Source organism: Orycteropus afer, unplaced genomic scaffold (assembly GCF_000298275.1).
Source record: "Orycteropus afer afer isolate SDZICR_OR568_19922 unplaced genomic scaffold, OryAfe1.0 scaffold00017, whole genome shotgun sequence".
Classification (NCBI taxonomy): Eukaryota; Metazoa; Chordata; class Mammalia; order Tubulidentata; family Orycteropodidae; genus Orycteropus; species Orycteropus afer.
Window position 1 is genome coordinate 8,922,318 of NW_006921604.1, and position 23,505 is coordinate 8,945,822.

The 23,505-nt window shown below is 35.6% G+C and overlaps 1 protein-coding gene across 1 annotated transcript in view; it reads right to left on the bottom strand.

The window, feature by feature from the left end:
* Positions 1 to 23,505, bottom strand: part of MGAT4A (alpha-1,3-mannosyl-glycoprotein 4-beta-N-acetylglucosaminyltransferase A) — a 173,290-nt gene that overhangs the window by 86,042 nt on the left and 63,743 nt on the right. Inside the window, exons 3-4 of the mRNA XM_007959460.2 lie at positions 14,714 to 14,854; positions 6,240 to 6,373 (exon numbers count right to left, since the gene is read on the bottom strand). Of these exons, the coding sequence (XP_007957651.1) occupies positions 6,240 to 6,373; positions 14,714 to 14,854 (275 nt within the window). The remainder of the gene's footprint in view (positions 1 to 6,239; positions 6,374 to 14,713; positions 14,855 to 23,505) is intronic.

The following is a 23,505-nucleotide window of genomic DNA, read 5'->3' on the forward strand; positions in this document are numbered from 1 at the left end:
AAAAAAAAAAAAAAAATTCAGTTACCTTGTTAAATCCCCCTGTTATCTCTGAAGTTTCTGTGCTATCTGAATGAAGTTTCACTAAAAGTTCAAGATGGGTATGGCCAAATGGCTCAGCCCAGGTCACATACCTGAGCTGGTGAAGCAAATATCTGGAATTTTTAGTTTCCATAGTAGAAACTATTTAGGAATAAAGATGTCACTTTGAAGACTAAGGTGTGCCTGACCCAAGCCAATCGCCTCATATGCATGTGAAAGCTAGACAATGAATGAGGAAGACTGAAGAAGAGTTGATGCCCTTGAATTGTGGTATTGATGAAGAATATTGAGAACACCATGGACCACCAGAAGAACAAACAAATCTGTCCTGGAAGAAGTGCAGCCAGAATGCTCTTTAGAAGTGAGAATAGCCAGATTTCGTCTCACCTATCTTGGTCATGTTGTCAGAAGCGACCAGTCCCTAGAGAAGGATATCACGCTTGGCAAAGTAGAGGGTGAGCGAAAAAGAGGAAGACCCTCGATGAGATGACTGACAGTGGCTGCAATAATGTGCTCAAGCATAGCAGGTATTGTGAGGACGGTGCAAAACCGGGCAGTGCTTTGTTCTGTTGTACACAGGGTCACTATGAGTCAGAGCTGACTCGACAGCACTTAACAACAACATAGTGGAAACTAAAGAATCCCTCATCAAGATTCATAAGGTAGGGAACTCCCAAAATATAAGAACGGAAATCAAATGCTGAGTAGGAAAAAAAGATTAAAATCCAGAATATTCTAGGAAAATATTTTGTCAGAAATGATCATGAAATAGATACTTTAAATAATATATAGTATAAAAATTATTTTAACTAATAGCATGAAACACATAATAAATGAGACATACAGACAACAAAAGAGCATTAGAATGGAAAAATTTTAATTAAATTCTAAGTAAAAATAAACACAAGAATGATACAGTCTGAAAATCTAAATACCACAACACCTGGATCACACCACAGATCCTTTAGGGCAGTAAGAATTAATTTCTTTCAACTCCTCTAAAATTCCAGAAGCTTTCAAATAAATCAATGGTCAACCATTCAAAACCATGCATGAGTTTTCTACAAATGTCTTATTATATATGCCCAATGGACCCCTAACGGAAATAACTGGAGAACAAGAGATAAATATATGGCTAATAATTACATTTCTATCCTTCTTCCCCTCCCAGAAGGACACCCCTCCCTTTAAGAAAAAAAATCATTAGAAAAACAGAAAGCTAGATGGGGATGAAGATTATGATAACCCTTTATTGTCTATAAGGAGCTCTGGTGGTGTAGTGGTTAAGGCATTTGGCCACTAACCAGCTGCTCCACAGGAGGAAGATGAGGTAGTCTACTTCCATAAAGATTTACAGTCTCTGAAACCTAATGGGGGTTGCTGTAAATCAGAATCAACTTGATGGCAGTGGGTTTGGTTTTTTATGTTATTGTTTATATGTATTCTTTTCTAATTCTTTTTCACTTTTAATTTTCTCCTCATATATTAAAAAGGACCAGAGATAACTTATATCTTTCCAAAAAATACTGATTCATTTGAAAATGTTTACAAAAGATAAGTGTACCTTTGTCTATTTATTCTAGATTAATTTCAAATGGGAGACTGGGGATAGCTTCACAAAAGAGATGAACTGAGACCTGAAGAATGAATAAGAAAGTGAAATGAAGAGGTAAAGTTTCAAGCTAAGTAAGTATCACAAACAGAACTGAGAACACGCAAGGCCTATATGATGAACGGGGAACACTATGACTGAAACATAAAACTATTAACACTATACTGTAATTGCTGTTGTTATGTGCCGTCGAGTCAGATCTGACTCATAGCGACCCCTCCTTGAGTTTCCAAGGCAGTATCACTACAGGAGTAGATTGCCCAACCTTCCTTCCGAGGAGCTGGTGGGTTTGAAAGAACCTTTAATAAACAGATGGTAAATCTAGATGAGAAAGAGTTGGGGGAAATCAGATTAATCTTCCATGGGCAAATCAATTAAAGAATTCCCCCACTCAAATACACCCATTCAAATACACTCCTCACTTATCCACGTGGTTTGGTTTTAAAACCAGGCCATTATGTAAAAATCAGCATTATGCAAAAGTAGAGGATGACTACATCAATACATAATTTCCAAATTACATCATTATATAACTGCCAGCCCACTGAAAATCATGACTCAGCCAAGCTGACACATAACCTTAACCACCACAGCCAGAGTTACTCTCACATCATACCCTGGTGTTCATTACTGCTAGACATCCATCATTAATACACAAAAGTCAGACAGTAGATTTTTTTACTATGGTTGTAAATACAAACTGTCTGATAATGAGATAGTTGATAAGTGAAGATTAGGTGTAATGTTATCAAGTTGTTGCTGTTGTTAGGTGCTGTCAAGTCGGCACCAACACATAGCCACCCTCTGTACAACAGAACAAAACAATGCCCAGTCCTGTGCCAGCCTCATGATCTTTGCTACGCTTGAGCCCATTGTTGCAGTCACTGTGTCAATTCATCGCGTTGAGTGTATTCCCCTTTTTCGCCGACCCCCTACCAAGAATGATATCCTTCTCCAGGGACTGGGCCCTTCAGACAACGTGACCAAAGTAGGTGATATAAGGTCTGGCCATTCTTGCTTCTATGGAGCATTCTGGTTGTACTTCTTCCAAGAAAGATTTGTTCATTCTTCTGGCAGTCCATGGTATTTTCAGTATACTTCACCAGCACCACAATTCAAGGGCATTAATTCTTCTACAGTCTTCCTTATTCATTGCCCAGTTTTCACATGCATATGAGGCAGCTGAAAATACCATGGGCATGGGTCAGGCACACCTTAGTCTTCAAAGTGACATCTTTACTCTTTAACACTTTAAAGAGGTCTTTTGCAGCAGATTTGTCCAGTGTAGTACGTCGTCTGCTTTCTTGACTGATGCTTCCATGGGCATTGGTTGTGGATCCAAGTAAAATGAAATTCCTGATAACTTTAATCTTTTCTCCATCTATCATGATGTTGCTTATTGGTCCAGTTGTCAAGGATTTTTATTTTCTTTACATTGAGGTGAAATCCATACTGAAGGCTGTAGTCTTTGATTTTCATCAGTAAGTACTTTGTTATCTTCAAGTTCAGCAACCAAGGTTGTGTCATCTGAATATTGCAGGTTGATAATGAGTCTTCCTCAAATCCTGATGTGTTTTATTGACTATGCAAAGGCATTCAACTGTGTGGATCATAACAAATTATGGATAACAATGTGAAAAATGTGAATTCCATTAACACTTAATTGTGCTCAAGAGGAACCTGTACATAGACCAAGAGGCAATCATTCAAACAGATCAAGGTGATACTGAATGGTTTAAAATCAGGAAAGGTGTTCATCAGTGTTGTATACTTTCACCACACTTATTCAATCTGAATGCTAAGCAAATAAGCCAAGAAGCTGAACCATATGAAGAAAAACGCATCATCAGGATTGGAGGAAGAATGTTATCAAGTAGACCATGAAAAATATATGCTGAGCAAAAAGCTAGAAATCTAGACCTAGAAAACAACCCACATGTAGATCATGGCCAAAGCCACAGAATATGTACTTGTTACCAGTTTTAATGAGTCCCAGCATACCAGACATTTAGGTTAAAACTATCAATCCAGGTAGAACCAAATAGTTAGTAATAACATTAAATTGCCTAAAGGCAATTAACTCTATGAAATAATTCTCCAGTTCAGAATCTATTTTCTTCTAAATATTGAAATTCTATGTAGATACAAGTACTGCAATCCAAAAAAGGATTCTTCAGAAATCAAAATACCACTACGTTTATACTGCATTTTCAGTTTACAACACCTCTTCATGTATGATCTCATGTACCTTTCTGGAACAATGTTGAGCTCAAATGGGTTAATAGTATCCTTGTTTTAGAGAAGAAGAAACTGAGGCTTGAGAGAGAAAACATAATGAGCTCAAGGGGCAGGACTGGCAGAATCCAGACCATGGACACAGGTCTTCAGTGTTATTACATCTTAATGAGCAGATGAATGGTATGGTAAGGGGGCTAGAATCTTTATGTACACTAAGCTCTGTCTATAGACTGAACATTTCTTTTCAAATGTATTAGGATTTTTTTAAAAATATACTTTTAAGGTTTTTCTTTTCTGACTTAAAAAATCAATACATGCTTATTGTAAAAACTTCTAACTTAACAAAAATTTGTACAATAGAAAATGACATCTCCTTATAATTTCAACCCTCAAGATCACTGCTATTAATACATTTCTCTATACATTTTATTGGAGCTGTAGTAGCGTAGTGCTGAAAACTGCTAACTAGAAGGCTGGTGGCTCAAACCCACCAGCCACTCCTTGGAAGGAAGGTTGGGCAATCTACTTCCGTAGTGACAGCACCTCGGAAATCCAAGGAGGGGATGCCATGGGTCGGGTCTGACTTGATGGCACATAACAACAATATACATTTTATTAATGCGTATGGTATTCTACTAGATCAAGGTTTAGAGGTAGATGCTTAGTTACAGAGTATAGCTTAAATTTTCACAGCCATTGCCAAACTGTTTTCCCAATTTACAACAATAAAAAGGTTTTGTTAAGTGTGCTTAAGTCAGCTCCAGCTCATAGTGACCTTATATATAACAGCACCAAAGATTTCCTGGTCCTGTGGCACCAATTTATACTGGTGTACAATATATGATTGACAGATTTGATTATTAAAATATAAAACTTCTATCAAAAACAAAAAAAGCACAAAGTTAATAAAAATGACAAACTGGAAAAAAATATGTCAAAGGATTAATTCCCCTCATGTATGACATTTTTTTTATGAATATCACAAATGGAAACATATACAAAAGTTATAAAAAGTATAAATAGAAATGTTAAATAAACACATAAACCAACATTCAATTTTACTTAGTAAAGAAATGCAAATTAAGTAAAAAAATGTATTATTTGCCACAGAATTGGCAAAAAGTTTTGAAGATTACCTATCAGACATGAAGATGGAAACAAGCTCTCTCTTGGACTTGGAAATGGGTAAATTGGTTCAAATTTGTAGGGCATTTTGGCCATCTGTTAATATTTTAATGTATATAGCCTCTGATCCAGCAATTCCACACTTAGGAATTTATCTTAAGTCAGTCAGCTATGTAAGTGCATAACAATTTATTTATAGGAATGCCCAGCGAAGTGTTGCTAATAATAGAGAAAACTTAGAAACTGTTCAATGTTTATAAATCAGCAATTAAACAAATTATGTTAAAACCATACAATGGAATGGTTGGTAGCCATAAGATGATGCAATGATATAGAAAAATATTTATGATATTCAAAAATGTATAGAATGATCACACACACACACACACACACACACACATATATATACACAAGCCATAGGATAATTCTGTATGATATATTTCAAAATATTAACAATAGCTATTTATCTGTGTGGTGGAAAATAGGTAACTTTTCATTATACTATACATTTCTGTAATTGTTTTAAGTGCTGTGCATATTTTCACTTTTCTATTAAGGAAAACATTAAGACTATTTTCATTTAAAAAGAGATGGGGAACATTGAAATGTTGGGAATCAGTGGACCAGAACCAGATGACTCCTAAAACCTTTCTCATTATAAAATTCCATATGATAAGTAAGGAAATGTTTAATCTAGGGAGCTTGTTTCTCATGATACAAGAAAAATTTGCTCAAGATTTATTATTTTCCTAGATTTTCTGAGAAGACTAAAATATAACAAGAATTATAATATTCTTATTCACATAACTTTTTGGCTCTTTTAATAATAATGATGACTGAATCTTGGGAGTACAGAAAAAGGGTGGAGAGAATATAATGATGATAAAACCCCAGCTTAGGCTAAACCACTGTCAGGTTTCAAGACTCTTTAAGAACCTCAGTGCAAATCTCCAAATTTATATCCTAGAGCTAGAAATTGAGACTCACTGTTCTATACATAGAATATTAATTCTATTGAAAACAAGTATTACTATTTTTGAATTGTAACTGCAGGAGAGAAGCAAAGGGAAATGTAACAAGTTAGATTTACATTAAACTACCAGGTTACCTAACCTTTACTCATGACATTAAAAAAAAATGCTTATAAAAGCATATTCAAAATATTTAATTATTGTTTCAACATTTATATATTATATGTGATATAAAATAACAATTAAATAATTACCTCTCCTATGAAGACTACTATAACACAGTCCAACTTCTCCTCAGGATACAGATTATCAATAAGGGAATGAAGAGTTTCTATGAGGTAAGACTTAACTTCTCTCTTCACTGTGGGAATTCCCATTACTATTGAAACTGAAACAAAATAATGATAGTAATTATATAAAAATATTTTATAAAGACAATTTAGAAAAACACTATTGTTTCAAAAGTATTATACCCACTCAATTTGATGGAAATAACTGAGGGATCAAAAAAATACAAAGTCCCAGAAAGAAAAATAATCAAAGCATACAAGGGCATACCTTACTAATACTATGATTCTTTCCCACATGGCTTACCCATTCCAAAGACACTCACGGCCGTTGAGTCGATTTTGACTCATAGCAACCTCTCCTCGGGTTTCCGAGGTGGTATCTCTACGGAAGTAGATTGCCCAATCTTCCTTCCGAGGGGTGGCTGGTGGGTTTGAACCACCAGGCTTCTGGTTAGCAGTCAAATGTCTTAGGCACTATACCACCAAAGCTTACCCATTAGGAAAAAATAATTTTAAAAAACTGATAAAAATTAAAGATATTAAACCTCACATTTAAAAGAAATGGCTTTAAACAGTAAATTTTAGTAAATAACCAAAACTTAGTAACACTAAACACATCTTAAAAATTAACATCTTACATAATGACTTCATGGACCTGCTATGTGACACGCTGAGAAGGGCTAACATTATTTTTATGGTTTTCTTGCCAACATGTATAACCTCAATCTAACCATAAGGAAACACCAGATAAATTCAAATTGGGAGAATATGCCACAAAATAATTGCCCAGTACTCTTTAAATTGCTAAAGTCATGAAAGACAAAGAAAGAATGAGGAACTGTCTCATATTACAGAATTAAGGAGACATGACAAATAAATGCATTATGGGATGGTGAGCTTGATCCTGGAATGGTAAAAGGTTAATAATGAAACATAAAAAACAGGAATAAAATCTGAGGTTAGTTAATAGTATAGCATCAATTTTAATTTCCTGGTTTTGATCAATGTACTATGATTATGCAATATGCTTATACATTTAAGGAAACTGGGTGAGCGTACACAGAAACCATTTGTGCAACTTTTTTAGTCTAAAATTATAGTCAGTTATACTATAATGGTTGTTTTGAAAACAAAATTTATTCCAACATGATTAATATATTATGGAACAATCTGAGCATAACATGAATTTCATATTTACTAGGTGAAAACAGAAAATTGAACCCAGGTGAACTGAGCTCAGAAAAATTGAACTGAGCCACATAGAAATACAGAAAATGCACACACCTCAAACATCTGCCAGCTATCTCACTTCACCACAACAGATGCATCACACTCATCCACATCTGGTGTGACAGATTTCCATTAAATAACCCTCCCTGTACAACTTCACAGTAACTTACCAGCTGCAAGCTTTCTAAAGCCTACTTCCACAAAGTTCATGTCTTTCTCAAAGTTTAGAACCATATGTGTTGTAGTATTCATGTATTTCTTAACCATTTAACACATGAAGAACTGTGTTACTATTTTTATTAAGTTCTTTTCCTTTTTTGTATAACTGACAAAGCTTTTGAGTGTTGTATTGGTAACTTCATTTTCTTATTTTACTGCACAATTTTGCATAGTGTGATGATTCTGAGGAATGCATATGCTTCTTTATAGTAGAGTGGACTTTATGTATTTCTTTTTTTAGGACTTATGTTGTTGTTGCTGTTGACAATATACACAGCAAACACACACCAATCCAACCATTTCTACATGTATAATTCAGTGACACTGATTACATTTTTCAAGTTGTGTAACTATTCTCACCCTCTCTTTCTGAGTTGTTCCTCCCCCATTAACATGAAGCCACTACTCCATGGTTCCTATCTAATCTTTCAAGTTGCTGTTGTCACTTTGAGTCTATGTAATAGCTCATAAAAAAAAGCATAATGCTCATGGCAGACATTTTTAACTAGTTAAGCTAGACTATTGTTTGGTTTTAAGAAGACTTCAGGGGCATTTTTTGTTCAAGATTTAAAGATTATCTCAGACTAATAGTTGCAAGGATTCATCCAGCCTCCATGGCTCCAGAAAATCTGGATTCCATGAGAATTTGAAATTATGTTCTTCATATTCCCCCTTTTGATCAGGATTCTTCTACAGAATCTTTGATCAAAATGTTCCATAATGGTGGCCAGGCACCATCTAGTCCTGATCCCACAGCAAAGGAAACAGTTGTTCATGGAGGCAATTAGCTACACATTCCATATTCTCCTCCCATTCCTGACTCTCCTTCCCCTTCTTTTCCTCCAGGTGAATACAGACCAATTGGCATAATTGAATAATCACTTGCAAGCTTTAAGACCCCAGGTACTACACAGAGAACTAGAAGATAGAACAGAAAAGCACTAAATATATTATTAGGCCAATTAACTGGGATGTCCCATGAAACCATGACCCTAAATCTCCAAACCACAGACCCAAATCCCATGAAGTTTTTAGTTGTAGCCTCACCAGCTACTCTTGTTGCTGCTGTTGTATGCCAATTCAACTTTTTACAGTGTATGTATTTCAAAGCAAGTTCTAAAAGATACTATCTTAAAAAATGTCTTGTTAGTCTAAGTGTTATATTGTAATACTGAAGTATTTTCCAAATGTTTCATATTAATCTTAAAAGCATTTTTGTTATTTGTTTTGTTAAAGATGCTGTAGAATACTTAGCATTTATAGACTTCTAAAACTAGAATGAAGCTGAAGGATCATGCACTAACTAGTCTACCATTATTGTTCTACAGATAAGAATACTGAGGGTTTCAATGATTACTCCAATAACATGCCACATTTCTAGCTTGCTTTTAAGGACATAAAATTTTCAGGGACTCAAAAAGGGGATCTACTATTATTTGTTCTACTCCTCTTTACTGAACCTCTATTAAACACAAGACATTCTCAGTGTTAGAGATACAATGGGAACAACAGAGAAGATAAGGTCCCTGCCCTCATGGAGCTTACATTCTAGAAAAGGGAAAAAGATAAATAAATACTATCTTAGAGGGTAATATGTATTATGTGAATTAAAATGTAGTAATGTGAGAAAGAGTGAATGGGGAGGGGAGAACTAGTACATCTATAAATAGTGTGGTCATGGAAGGTCTCTCAGACATCAACTAAGCTGACAACTAATTATCTGTAAGAGCTGAAGAAGAACATTCCAGGAAGAGGAAACAGCAAGGCTCTGAGAGAGAATGGTTTTGATACAGTCAAGAAATAGCATGAATAGACAATGGATCTAAAGCAGAATGAGCCTAGATTCAGAGAATTAGTCAGGGGTCAGATCACGCACAATCTTAAATATAGTTTTAATTCTGAGTGCAAGAGAAAGCCATTGTATGTTTGTAATCATGGGAATAATTTTATCTGATTTGTAATTTGAAAATATTACCAATTTTTGAAGAACAAACACAAAAGTATAAGAGTAAAAGCAGTTTGGGAAGATGAGCTAGGAAGTTACAGCAGTAATTAAAAGGTAAGGCATTGGGTCAAACTGGGGTATCTGAAGAGATAAGAGGAGTAGACAGATTCAGGATATATTCTTGAGACCCTCATGAATGGGGCTTAAGACTGGTAGAGACAAGCAAAGGAGAAGAATAAAGGATAACTTAGTGGATGGGATACCTTTAATTAAGAACAACATATGTGAAGGGGAAGGAACTAGAAATCAAGAGTTCTGTTTTGATCATGAGATGCTAGAGGAAGGATGAGTTACCCTGGAAGCAAATTCCATATACTTTAATCTGCTTCAGAATATAAATTAAAAATATGTAAATATTTAGAATATTGAATTAAAAGTGTAAGAACTATGTTGTGAAATATTCCTAGGAAATGTTTAATTCATGGAATTCTAACATTTTGTTTATGAAAAAAAAAAAATATATATATCCTGATCTAGAGTACACAAACAAAAATGGTATATCTAATGTAAATTCTCTACTCTTTACCACATTCTTAGTTTGTTGTTGTTGTTTTATGTTTAGGTGATACGCTTAGAGGATATGCCATTTTCCCAAAATATACTGTTTTGGAGCTGAAATTTAAGTTCCTTAATTTAAATCAAGGAATTCAAGGACTCCAAAGGCACTAAAAATGGAAGTACTAGTTTCAGCCCAAACTACAAAAGTATAGTATACATGCTTGTCATAATTCACAAAATACTCCCTGTTTACCTTCTAAGTACATGGTAAGATTGTAGTTCCTGGTCCCCTTATGGGTGAGGATGATAGGGGAGAGGGCATATGAGTAAAATAGTCAATGAGTCATCAGCATGTGTAATTTCGGGGCCCTGTAGTTATAACTATAGTGTGAAATCCTTCAGAGTTTTCTTTATTCATTGGTATGGCAGCAAATAATATTCAAGATGGTGACTAGTCTATTAACCTAGATCCCTGAGTGATCAAAAATGTACAATGCCCTCAGCCAACCATGACAGACATGCATTATGAGGAAAGAAAAAAAACACACAAAACCTGTGTTATTTAAATCACCGAGATTTTGAGGTTGTTAGCTATACAGCAAAACTCAGTCTATTTTGTTTGATATGATGCTCTTCTATGGCTTAAAAATGTATGTATTCTAAGGAATGAGTTCGGAAGAAAAGTGGACAATATGGCTATATCATCCTTTTAGGGAAGAGCAAGGTGGACAAAGGAACCAAACAGAAAAAGAGTGAAAGGGTTAGATTAAGAACTTTGTCCAATTAACCAAAGAAAGTAGGGTGACCTCCTGAAGCAGGGAAAAGGCAAAGAAACACATTCTTCCCCAGAGCTTCCAGAAGAAATGCAGCCTTCCTGACATCTTGGTTTTAGGACTTATAACTTTCAGAACTGTAAGATAATAAATCTGTATTGTTCTAAAGCACCAGTCTGTGGTAATTTGTTACATAAATGATAGGAAATTAAAACACTCAACAACTTCATCAGTAAATTATATATTCTAAGATCTCAGGTCAAATGTCTTTTTAAGGCTTTCCAAAGCTCCTTAATTAGACCAAATGCGCCTTTTTAATATATTCTCAGCAGGAGCTCTGGTAGCACAATGCCTAAGGCACTTGACTGCTAACCAGAAGGCTGGCGGTTCAAACTCACCAGCCACTCCTCGGAAAGAAGATTGGGCAATCTACTTCCATAGAGATACTGCCTCAGAAACCCAAGGAGGGGTCGCTATCATGTCAGGTCCAACTTGACAGCACATAACAACAACAACGTTTATTTAATTGTGATATTAAAGTTGTAACTACATAATTATTTGTATAGTTGATTCATGAATGTTTCTATTACTAAACTGAATCTCCAAAGGACTAGGAACCATTCTGGGTACTTTTTGGCATTTTCCTGTATCAAAGGACCTGGCAAAGTACCTGGCACATAGTAGCTACTAACTCAATTTTATTTCAGCAAACACTTAAAAATTATCTCTGTCCTGATACGGGTCTTTCCTCAGTCATCCTGCTCATCAGTGAGTAGGTCTTTAACTTGAAGACCTGTGTGCTTCTTCAACATGAAGAAACTTTCTTCTATTATTTATTTATTTCCTCCCTTCACGCTCCTGTTCTCTCTTTCTAAAATTCATATTACATAGATGTTAGAATTTTTCTCTATACCTCCATCCTTTGTGCTATTTATGCTGAACTCCAGAAGAACTTCACAGACCAATATTTTAATCACTAATTTGATCTCTCCAGCTGTGGCTACTCTGCTTATCAGTTCATCTATACGGTAGTTTTAAAATACAATCACTGAAATAAAAACACAAAGATCTCTGATACTTTAAAATAGCCAATTGTTTTATGAGTGAGTTGTCCCCTCCTCCCTCTAAAAACATACTATAATTATATTTTATGTTTAAATCATCTTCCATTTGCTCTATGAAGTCAATTTTCTAGAGTACTAACTTATCAATGGGAGCTCTGGTGGCATAGTGCCTAAGGCACTTGACTGCTAATGAGAAGGCTGACCTTTCAAACCCACCAGCCACTCCTCAGAAGATTGGGCACTCTACTTCCGTAGTGATACCACCTCGGAAACCCAAGGAGGGGTCGCTACGAGTTGGGTCCAACACAGCACATAACAACAACATCAAGTTATTAATGGAGTAGTTTTCTTAAATAGTTGGCAATGCCTCATTACATCAGATATTCTTTTACCTATCTATAGTTGTTGTGTTTGTTTACTGTAGCCTGCCTCTGATAATCCTGTGGGACTATGCTAGGACTATGCGGGCTGGTAGTTATTTGTTCTGGCTGTGAGAATTCTAGGCCTTCTTCTGAGGGTCAATAACCACCGTTAGTCTTAGGAAGGCTTAGCTCCTCCAAAGGCTATTCACTATTAATCAGCCTGATCACTGAAGAACAACATTTTCAGCAAGAGGTAAGTTTATTGTTTTTATCTTTTTAACTCTGTAAGACACTGGTTCTTACCATAAAGTCCCTAGACAGGTTTTAGGGGTCCACAAAATCCCAGAAATTACATGCAAAATTGTTTTATATGTGCATTTCTCTAAAGAGAAAGTTGACAGTTTTCCTAGGGGTCTAGGACTCTAAGAATGTTAAGAGCCACTGCCTAAGGATTTAGGAAACGTTTTTAATGTAAACCGGGAGGTGTTCCTTATCTGTTCCAAGCTGTCTGCTTTCTCTACCTTTCAAAAATAAGGTCAGTTTTGTAAGAAGGCTGACTACTGAAAAGCTGGCTGACCAAGATTTTATTACACTCATGATTATGATGAATAGAAGTCATGCAAACAAAAGTATGGAATAAATATCTTCAAAAGGAATAGAGAGAACAGCACATTCATAAATTAAGAACATAAATAAAAAAAACTTATTAGAGACCTTGTAAATTTTAAGTGACTTTAAAAACACTTCTACTTTCTTTTCATTTGATATTCTTATCTAAACCAAAAAATGTACAATTGGCTAAGGTATCTTACCCAAATAGTAAAGAGAGAGATACAGTTATCAACTTCAGAAACAATTAATGATGACAATTCTAAAGAAAATAATTTAGAGCATGCTCCACATCTTATTAGTCTTCGTATATTCAGCACCAGCAGAGTGCCTGGCACACTCCTGTGAAAGTCATACGACATATATTTCTTGAATCAGTAATGAAATGGAAGAATGAGTTAATGTGGACATGATACTTTGAGTTACCACCTCCTTAGGAAGACAGTACATGCAGTTCCTGGATCACGAACCAGTATCATTCTTAAGTCCATCTTTAAGTCAAATTTGTACATAAAACAGAACACCTGAGCACACTTTATATCTTATATCAGTTAGCCAAACGTTTATCCTTGTATATAGTATATAGGGTACTTTTCTTTTAAAAACATTAAAAAGTACTTCCAAATAAACTGAACACTTCCAAATACACTAAAACACCTTTAATATAATAATACAGAAATAATAATGTTTTGATGTGTGTGGCAAGTAGCACTCATTCGTTATTAGAAATCAGTGTATGTGCCTCAAATTTTTAATATAATGGCTTTATGGGAGTTGGCTCATATTAGTCAGATGTTCATAATCCAGGGCCTGCCTATATAAATTTTAAATGATTAATAAAATAAAAAGATGGCAAAAATAAAATATGAATGTAAAAGCTTATACTTTCAGATCAAATAATGAGAAATTTAACAAAAATCAGACAGTAAAATAAGAACCCTGTTGAATCAAAGGTAGACTAAATCAACTTTTTAAAACTTTAAAACAAAACTGAATTTCAATATCTATGAGGTAATCATTTCGTTACTTGTTAACACTTATTAGAGAATAAAATACTACTTTGATCTCTGCATTTTAAAACCTACAAAGAAAAGATTAATAAAGCCAAAACAGAGGAATAACAATTATGAAAGAATAGCAAATAAATCCTATAAAGAAATTGTAAGAAGCACTGATGTTCTGACAAGATGAGAGAAAAACTCCTGTATTTTTGGGTATATTAGAAAAAAAAGCAATTTTTTACTGTATGAAAGGTTAAACAAGAGTGGCTATATACTTACATTTCTGTACAAAAAAATAAGGCAGACATAAGAAAAACTTTTTGACATGACTGTAATCTTTTATTGTTGAAATAGAACACTAGGGAGAAAAATGTAGTCCTTCCACCTCCCAAATCCTTAAAATAGAAAAATTACAAAGGTTTGAACATTTTCCTGCCTGGAGATGGAACCTGAACAAGATGTCTTGAGATCCTTTTCAGCTCTATGACTCTGCTCTATGGAGGAAAATGTCCAACACCTTTCTATCTGCACTGCACTTTAGGATGAATCCTAAGTTACTGTGACCAGATGAAAAATGAAATTTTATTTTTCTGACCTGCCAGACTTCTAATGGACAATACTCCAAAACGCAGCTAAAACCAGTAATACAACCATAGTAAGAAACAAAATAAAAATACCTCCTGTTCTTCCATTGCCAATCTGCACAGCTGGTTGGAGGCTTCCTTCATTTTGCAATAAATGAGGCAAATGATAATAAATACTTGGCACTTGAAGAGATTTTTTGCTTGTTAACTCCTTTAATAGTTTTAGGGTATTATCTGAAATACAAAGTATAAGCCACATGAACACCTAATCTTATAGAAATGGCTAATCTTACAAACATGGCTGTAAAAATTTATGAAAACTAAAACAGAAGAATTTTCTTTCCTAATTACATATTTTCGTGAATGAGATTGCCAGTTGACACTTGTGAAACCTTAAAAGGAAAATGATGCCTTTGCAACCAGGGCATTAAAGAGTTGTGATGTTGATAAATAGTCTGAATGAAGCCAAGAAGGTCAACCAAAGTACCATGAAAAGGTGAAATGCTAGTCATTCACCTTTACAATGCATTAGAACTCAAGCTCTACTGAAGAGACTCTAAACATGGTAGTCATTTATGAAAATTCAATAATTAATAACAAGCAAAGTGACCCCTAATAACTTTCATTTTCTTTATGCTATTACATTTCACCAAAATTTCACATGGAACTTATATATATAAGTTTTTTTAGAAATTTTTTTAAAAAATTCAAATAACTTAATCATCACAAGTTGAGAACGTTTACTATTGATAAAACTTTCAAACAGTTTCACTTTTCATTAGAGGAACCAATGAATCATTTAATATAAAACAAAAACTCAATAGTACAAGAAATACTGTTTCAAAATGCCATTAAACCAGAACTTAATCTTTAAATAAAGAAGTTGGCAGTAAGGACTTAAGAACGTCAAAAATGACTACATACAGAATTCAGAAGATGGTGTCCTGCTGAAAGACCGTACTCTAGTTCCCTTTTCTAACAGAGACTTTAAGAAACTCAGTAAGACAGATACAAATAATGATCTTGGAGTTATGAACAGCTACTGAGGAGATAAAGTATTAGATCCAGTGAAGATGGCGAAAGGGAACAGGTTAAGTGACTGGGAAAAATAAAAAATCCACCAAGTTGGTGGAGCCAAAGAGAAGGCATTAGAAACACAAAGGAGGTTGAGAAGAAATTAAAAAAAAAAAAGAAAAACTTCATTGAACCAACAGGCATTAAATACACAGAATAGTCACATAGGGAGTATTTCAAGGTGAGCTAAAGGTACACATGGGGGCAAAGATCATACTGGGAAATGGATCAGGACTTCCATAGAGTAAGCAGCCAGCAGAATCTGGAAGGGAATAAGGGAAAGGGAAGAGAAACTCTCTCTGAATAAACAGAACCTCAAATTGGACCCATGGCAGTAGGCTCAAGTGCAACTTTTAGCAACCATTTTTAGCACAGAGTGGAACTGAGGCCTGGGATTTCAAGATATGTGGATCCATGGGGAGAAGTGCAGTCCTTTTGTCTTAGGGGCAGCTGGTGGGTTTGAACTGGTGGGGCAGCAGGGCTTTGCATGATGACTGAATGTCACCATTGGCATACTGCTCCAAACAAACCCAGGGGCTGTGGCTGTCCTTCTCCAAGCTTGCATTGCTGACTGAATTATCTCATACTAAGCACAGAAAATGGGCTTTGGCTTTCTCCTGGGTGTTACTTCTGGTGCTGGTCTCCTTTCCCCTGTATGGTGGCTCTGGTGAGAGAGGCTTCTGCCAGAGTAGCCAGCTCCCATTGTTGCTAGATGAACATAACTGGAGGGACCCCTCCTCAAATACAGTATCCTACCTCCATTTTTCTACTTCCCAGTTTTTTTTTCCTTTCTCTCTGGTCACTTGCCCCTTTGCTTCCTCGTCTTCTTTCATTTTTGCCAAAACTTCATCCATCTCACCTACCCACTTTCATTTTCTTTTTCTTGTATTCATTTTTCTTTTTTCCCTATTTCTTGTCATTTATTTGTGTTCTGTCTTTTCATTTCTTCTTCTTCTCCTTGGCTTCTTTTTTGTGCCCTATCTTGTTCAATGGAAGGAACGTATTAACCCTCCACAAGTCAGCCATAGTTACTACACTGATCATCTCACTCAACAGACAATTAACACTAACAGCTCCTATACCGTAGGATCAATGACAGACAGTGAACAACACCTGCTCACTCCAACTGCAAATCCTCTTCGCTATGAACAGAGACCTGCACCCACATCTACTAACATAGACAAAGCTGGAGAGTGACCCACCACAGCTGAGTTAACAACCAAGAAGCACACCTGCTCCACACTTCCAGATATATTAAAACAAAGTAAAACATAAAGCCAGGGTGAAACAAATCAGTACATAAGCAACAAATAGAGACAACTTCAAAATGTCTGTTATGTTGTTGTTGTTATATGCCGTTGAGTCGGCCCCGACTCATAGCAACCCCTCCTTGGGTTTCCAAGGCAGTATGACTATGGAAGTAGGATTGGCCAACCTTCCTTCCAAGGAGTGGCTCGTGGGTTTGAACTGCCAGCCTTCTGGTTAGCAAAATGTCTAGGAAATGACAATTTCAAAACAAACAAAAAACAGGACAAAATAGTAGAAACAAGTGCGCAAACTAAATAATTAGGAAATCTCCCAGAGAAAGAGCAAGTAATAGAACTATCTGATAAAGAATTCAAAGATATAGATACAGGACACTCCAAGAAAGCCAGGAAACCACAAACAGAAGCAATGAGAAGACAGACAAAACCCTTGAAGAATTCAGGAAAATCACTGAAGAGCAAATAACAAGATAAAGTCACAATTAGAAACCATACAAAAACAGCAATTAGAAATCCAGCAGATGAACACTAAAATTATAGAGATAGATAACACATTGGAAGGACAAGAGAGTAGACTAGAACTGGCTGAAGAACGCATTTAACAGCTAGAAAACAAATCTCATGATGCCAGCCTGTATGATGAAAAATAAGAACAAAGATTTATGAGAAATGAAGAAAAGCTAACCGGTATATGGGATGACATGCAAAGAAATAACATATGCCTTATTGCAATCCCAGAACAAGAGGAGCCATAAATAAATAAATAAATAATAAAACCACTGAGAAATCAAAGACGTGCTAACAGAAAATTTCCCCATATCATTAAAGAAGAAAAGATATCCATCCAAGAAGCTCAAAGAACCCCATACAGGATACACCCCAAGAGAAAATCACCAAGACATATTATAATCAAACTTTCCAAAACCAAACACAAAGAAAAAATCTTGGGAGCACCTCAGGAAAAATGAAATGTTACCTACAACAGACAACTTAGAAGATTAAACTCTGATTTCTCAGAATAAACCACGTAGGTATGAAAGCAATGGAATGGCATGTACAAAATCTTGAAGGAAGAGAATTGCTAATCAAGAGTTACATATCCAGCAAAACTGTCCCACAAATGTTGCTGTTGTTAGATGCCCTTGAGTCATCTCCGACTCAAAGCAACCCTATACACAGCAGAACGAAACACCACCTCGTCTCACAGCGGCTCCACGATCCTTGCTATACTTGAGCCCATCACCACAGTCACTGTGTCAATCCATCTCGTTGAGGGCCTTCTCCTCTTTTGTCCACCCTCCAACCTACCAAGCATGACATCCTTCTCCAGGAAATGGTCCCTTCTGATAACATGACCAAAGTAGGTGAGATGATTTCTGGCCATTCTTACTTCCAAGGAGCATTCTGGCTGCACTTCCTCCAGGACAGATTTGTTATTTCTTTTAGCAGTCCATGTTACTTTCAACATTCTTCACCAGCACCACAACTCAAAAGGATCAATTCTTCTTCCGTCTTCCTTACTCATTATTCTTCATTATTCATACTATTCATTATTCATTATTCTTATACATGTCCAGCTCTCACATGCATAAGAGGTGATCGAAAATATCATGGCTTGTGTCAGGCGCACCTTAGTCCTCAACAAGACATCTTTGCTCCTCGGCACTTGAAAGAGGTCTTTTGCAGCCAACTTGCCCCATGCTATACGTCATCTGATCCACTCCTTGGAAGGAAGGTTGGGCAATCTACTTCCGTAGTGATACCGCCTCGGAAACCCAAGGAGGGGTCACTATATATATATATGAGGGAATAAAAGTTTTAATTACAAAACTTCCAAATGGAGAGAAGTCAGGACAATGTATTTATAGAACAGACTTTTCCAAACTTAGCGAGATAAGAATTTACTTAAGGGTAACCACAAAGAAAATTAATATCCTCTTAACCAAACTATGAAAGAAGAAAATCTCAAAATCATGGTAAACACAACAGCAACAATATGAAGAAAAGAGAAAAAATACTTGATAAGAAAAAAACTTGGCACAGAAAAATATTTGGAACAAAGAAATCACCAACTAAACAATAAAAAACAACAGAATCACAGTAATTAATTCATACCTATCACTAATCACACTCAATGTGAATGGAATAAATGCACCAGTGAAGAGAAAGACAGTGGCCGATTGAATAAGAAGACCCATCAATATGCTGCCTACAAGAGACCCACCTGAGATATAAAGATAAAAATAAATTAAAAATTAAGGGGTAGAAAAAATATATCAAGCTAATGGAAAGCACAGAATGTGGAAATTAAAGAATAATAACATTAATATCATATGCAAGTAAAATCTTACTGAAAATAATTCAAAAATGGTTGCAACAGTATATTGACAGAGAACTTCCAGAGGTGCAAGCTAGATTCCGAAGAGGATATGAAACAAGGGATATCATTACTGATTTGAGATGGATCTTGGCTCAAAGCAAAGAATAGCAGAAAGATGTTTACTTGTGTTTTGTTGATTATGCAAAAGCATTTGATTGTGTGGATCATAACAAATTGTGGATAACACTGAGAAGAATGGGAATTCCAGAACACTTAATTGTACTCATGAGGAACACATACATAGACCAGAGGCTGTCGTTTGAACATAATAAGGGGACACCGCATGGTTTAAAATCAAGAAGGGAGTGCATCAGGGTTGTATCCTTTCACCATAATTATTCAATCTATACGCTAAACAGATAATCTGAGAAGCTGGACTATATGAAGAAGAACATGGCATCAAGATTGGAGGAAGAATCATTAATAATGTATGATACGCTGATGACACAACTTTGCTTGCTGAAAGCGAGGAAGACTTGAAACACTTACTGATGAAGATTGAAGAATACAGTCTGTAGTATGGATTACATCACAATATAAAGAAAATAAAAATCTTCACAACTGGACCTATAAGCAGCATAACAATAAATGGAGAAAAGACTGAAGTTGTCAAAGACTTCACATTGCTTGGTTCTATGATTGACGCCAATGGAAGCAGCAGTCAGGACATCAGATGACGTATAGCACTGGGCAAATTGGCTGCAAAAGACCTCTTTCAAGTGCCAAGGAGCAAAGATGTCTCCTTGCAGACTAAGGTGTGCCTGACACAAACCATGACATTTTCAATTGCCTTAGAGCATGTGAGAGCTAGACAATGAATAAAGAAGACTGAAGAAGAAATGATGCTTTGAGCTGTAGTTCTGGTGAAGAATGCTGAAATTACAATGGACTGCTAAAAGAACTAACAAATCTGTCCTGGAGGAAGTGCAGCCAGAATGCTCCTTGGAAGCGAGAATGGCCAGACTTCATCCCACCTACTTTGGTCATGTTATCAGAAGGGACCATTCCCTGGAGAAGGATGTCATGCTTGGTAAGATGGAGCACAGACAAAAGGGGGGAAGGCCCTCAATGAGATGGATTGACACAGTCGCTGTGGAAATGAGCTCAAGTACAGCAAGGATTGTGGAGCTGGTAAGGGACCAGGAGGTATTTTGTTCTGCTGTGTATAGGGTCACTACGAGTCAGAGATGACACGACAGCACCTAACAACAACAAACAAATGGCAACCAAAAAAGAGCACGAATAGCACTATTAATTTCTGATAAAATAGACTTCAAGGTGAGAATAAGCATAAGAGACAAAGAAGGGCACTATATGATGATAACAGGATCAGTTGACCAAGAGGATATTACACGAATAAATATTTATTCACCCAATGAAAGAGTTCCAAAACACATAAAGGAAACAGAATTGAAAGGAAAAATAGACAATTCTTCAAGTATAGTAGGAGACTTTAACATAATACTTTCAAGGAAGGACAGAACAACTAGGAAAAAAAATTCAACAAAGATACAGAAGAACTCAACAATACAATCATCCAACTTGTCCTGATAAACATATACAGAGCACTCCACCCAACAAAAGCACAATACACATTCTTTTCCACTGCACATGGACCATTCTCCAGAATAGACCATATGTTAAGCCACAAAACAAGCCTCAATAATTTTAAAAACACTGAAATACTACAAAGCATCTTCTTGGATCACAATACTATAAAATCAGAAATCAATAATAGGAAGATCAAGGGGGGAAAAATCAAATATGTGGAAACTGAATAATACACTGCTCAAGAACTACTGAGTAAGAATTACTAAGTAACAGAAAAATAAAGTGTGAAATAAAAAAAATTCCTACAAACAAATGAGAATGAAATTATAACTTACCAAAACCTTTGAGACATAGTGAAAGCAGTACTCAGAGGTCAATTTATAGCAATAAACGCAAACATCACAAAAGAAGAAAGAATCGAAATCAATACTTTAACTCAACATCTCCAACAATCAGAAAAGGCAACAAAAGAAATCTACAGTATCCAGAAGAAAAGAAAAAAAAAAAAAATCAGAGCAGAAATAAATGAAGCAGAAAACAAAAAAGGAGAGAGAGAGAGAGAGAATCAACAAGACAAGAAGCTGCTTCTTCGAAAAGATAAATGGACAAACTAGGCATATTTAACAAAGGAAAAGAAAGAGAAGATGCAAATAACATGAATAATAAATGAAAAGGTCAACATCACAACACAACCAACTGAAATTAAAAAAAGATAATAACAGACTATTATGAAGAACTGAACTTCAACAGATTCAAGAACTTAGAAGAGATGGACAAACTTCTAGAAACACAAGACCTACCTAAACTAACCCAGTCTGAGATAGAATACTTGAACAGACACATAAAAAAAAAAAAAAAAAAACCCACAAAGAAAAGTCCTGGCCCAGGTGGCTCCACTGGAGAATTCTATCAGAGAACAGCTGACACCTATATAACTCAAATTATTCTAGAACATACAAAATGATGGAATACTCTCAAATTCATTCAATGAAGCAACCATAACCCTGATACCAAAACCAGGTAAAGATACCACTAAAAAGGAAAACAACAGAACAATATTCCTTATGAACATACATGCAAAAATAAAAATCTTCAACAAAATCCTAAGCAAGAGGATCCAACAATATATCAAATAATAATAATAATAACACATCACGACCAAGTGGGATTCATACCAGGGTAGCAAGGATGGTTCAACATCAGAAAAACAATCAATGTAATACATCACATAAGTAAAAATAAAAGAACCATATGATCATATCAAATTAATGCAGAAAAGGCATTTGATAAAATCCAACGCCCATTTCTGCTCAAAACTCTCAGCAAAATAGGAATAGAAGGCAAAATCCTCAATATAATAAAGGACATATATACAAAACCAACAGCCAACATTTTTGTCAAAGGAGAGAAAAACTCAAAGCACTCCCTTGTGAACAGGAACCAGACAAAGATGCCCTCTATCACTTCAATTTAACACTGTATTGGAAGTCCTAACCAGGGCAATAAGGGAAGAAAGAGAAATAAAAGTCATCCAAATTGGCAAAGAAGTAAAGTTATCTCTATTTGCAGATGACATGATCCTATACATATAAAACCCAAGACACTCAGCAAGAATGTTACGGGAACTTATAGAAAGGTTCAGCAAAGTGGCAGGATACAACATTAACATACAAAAAACAGTTGGATTTCTCTACATCAACAAAGAGATCTCTAAAAAGGAAATAAGGAAAACAATATCATTTACAATACCTACCCCAAACATAAAATACTTAGGAATCAATCTTATCAGGGACACAAAAGACCTATGCAAAGAAAACTACAAAACACTACTACAAGAAACTACAAGAGACCTACATAAATGGAAGAACATGCCATGTTCATGGATAGGAAGGCTGAATCTTATGAAAAGGTCATTACTACATTACATTACATCATCTATGCATTCAATGCAATCTCAATCCAGATTGCATCAGCATTCTTTGAGGACATGGAAAAGACAATCACTAACTTCATATGGAAAGGAAAGAGACTTCAGATAAGCAAAGCACTGCGGAAACAGAAAAACAAAGTAGGAGGTCTCACACTCTCTGATCTCAAAACCTATTATACACCCACACTATTCAAAACAGCACGGTATTGGCACAATGACAGGCACATAGGCCAGTGGAATATAATCAAGAACCCAGAAATAGACCCATCCATGGGCAGTTGATCTTAAACAAAGGGCCAAAACCTATTAAATGAGGAAGAGATACTCTCTTTAACAAATGGTGGCTCGCAAAATTGGATATTCACTTGCAGAAAAATGAAGTAAGACTCATATTTCACCACATACAAAAATGAACTCAAGTTGGATCAATGAGTTAAATGTATAACCCAAAACCATACAGTTCATCACAGATAAAATAGGAGTAAACCTATGGGCCCTAATTTATAGCACAGACTATCACGCATAACCCAAAATGCACAAGCAGCGGAAGAGAAAGTAGAAGACTAGGACCTTTTAAAAATTAAATTTTAGCACTTCACCCAACAGCAGCACAATATACATTCTTCTCCAGTGCACATGGAACTTTTTCCATGATAGACCATATGTTAGGCCATAAAGCAAGGCT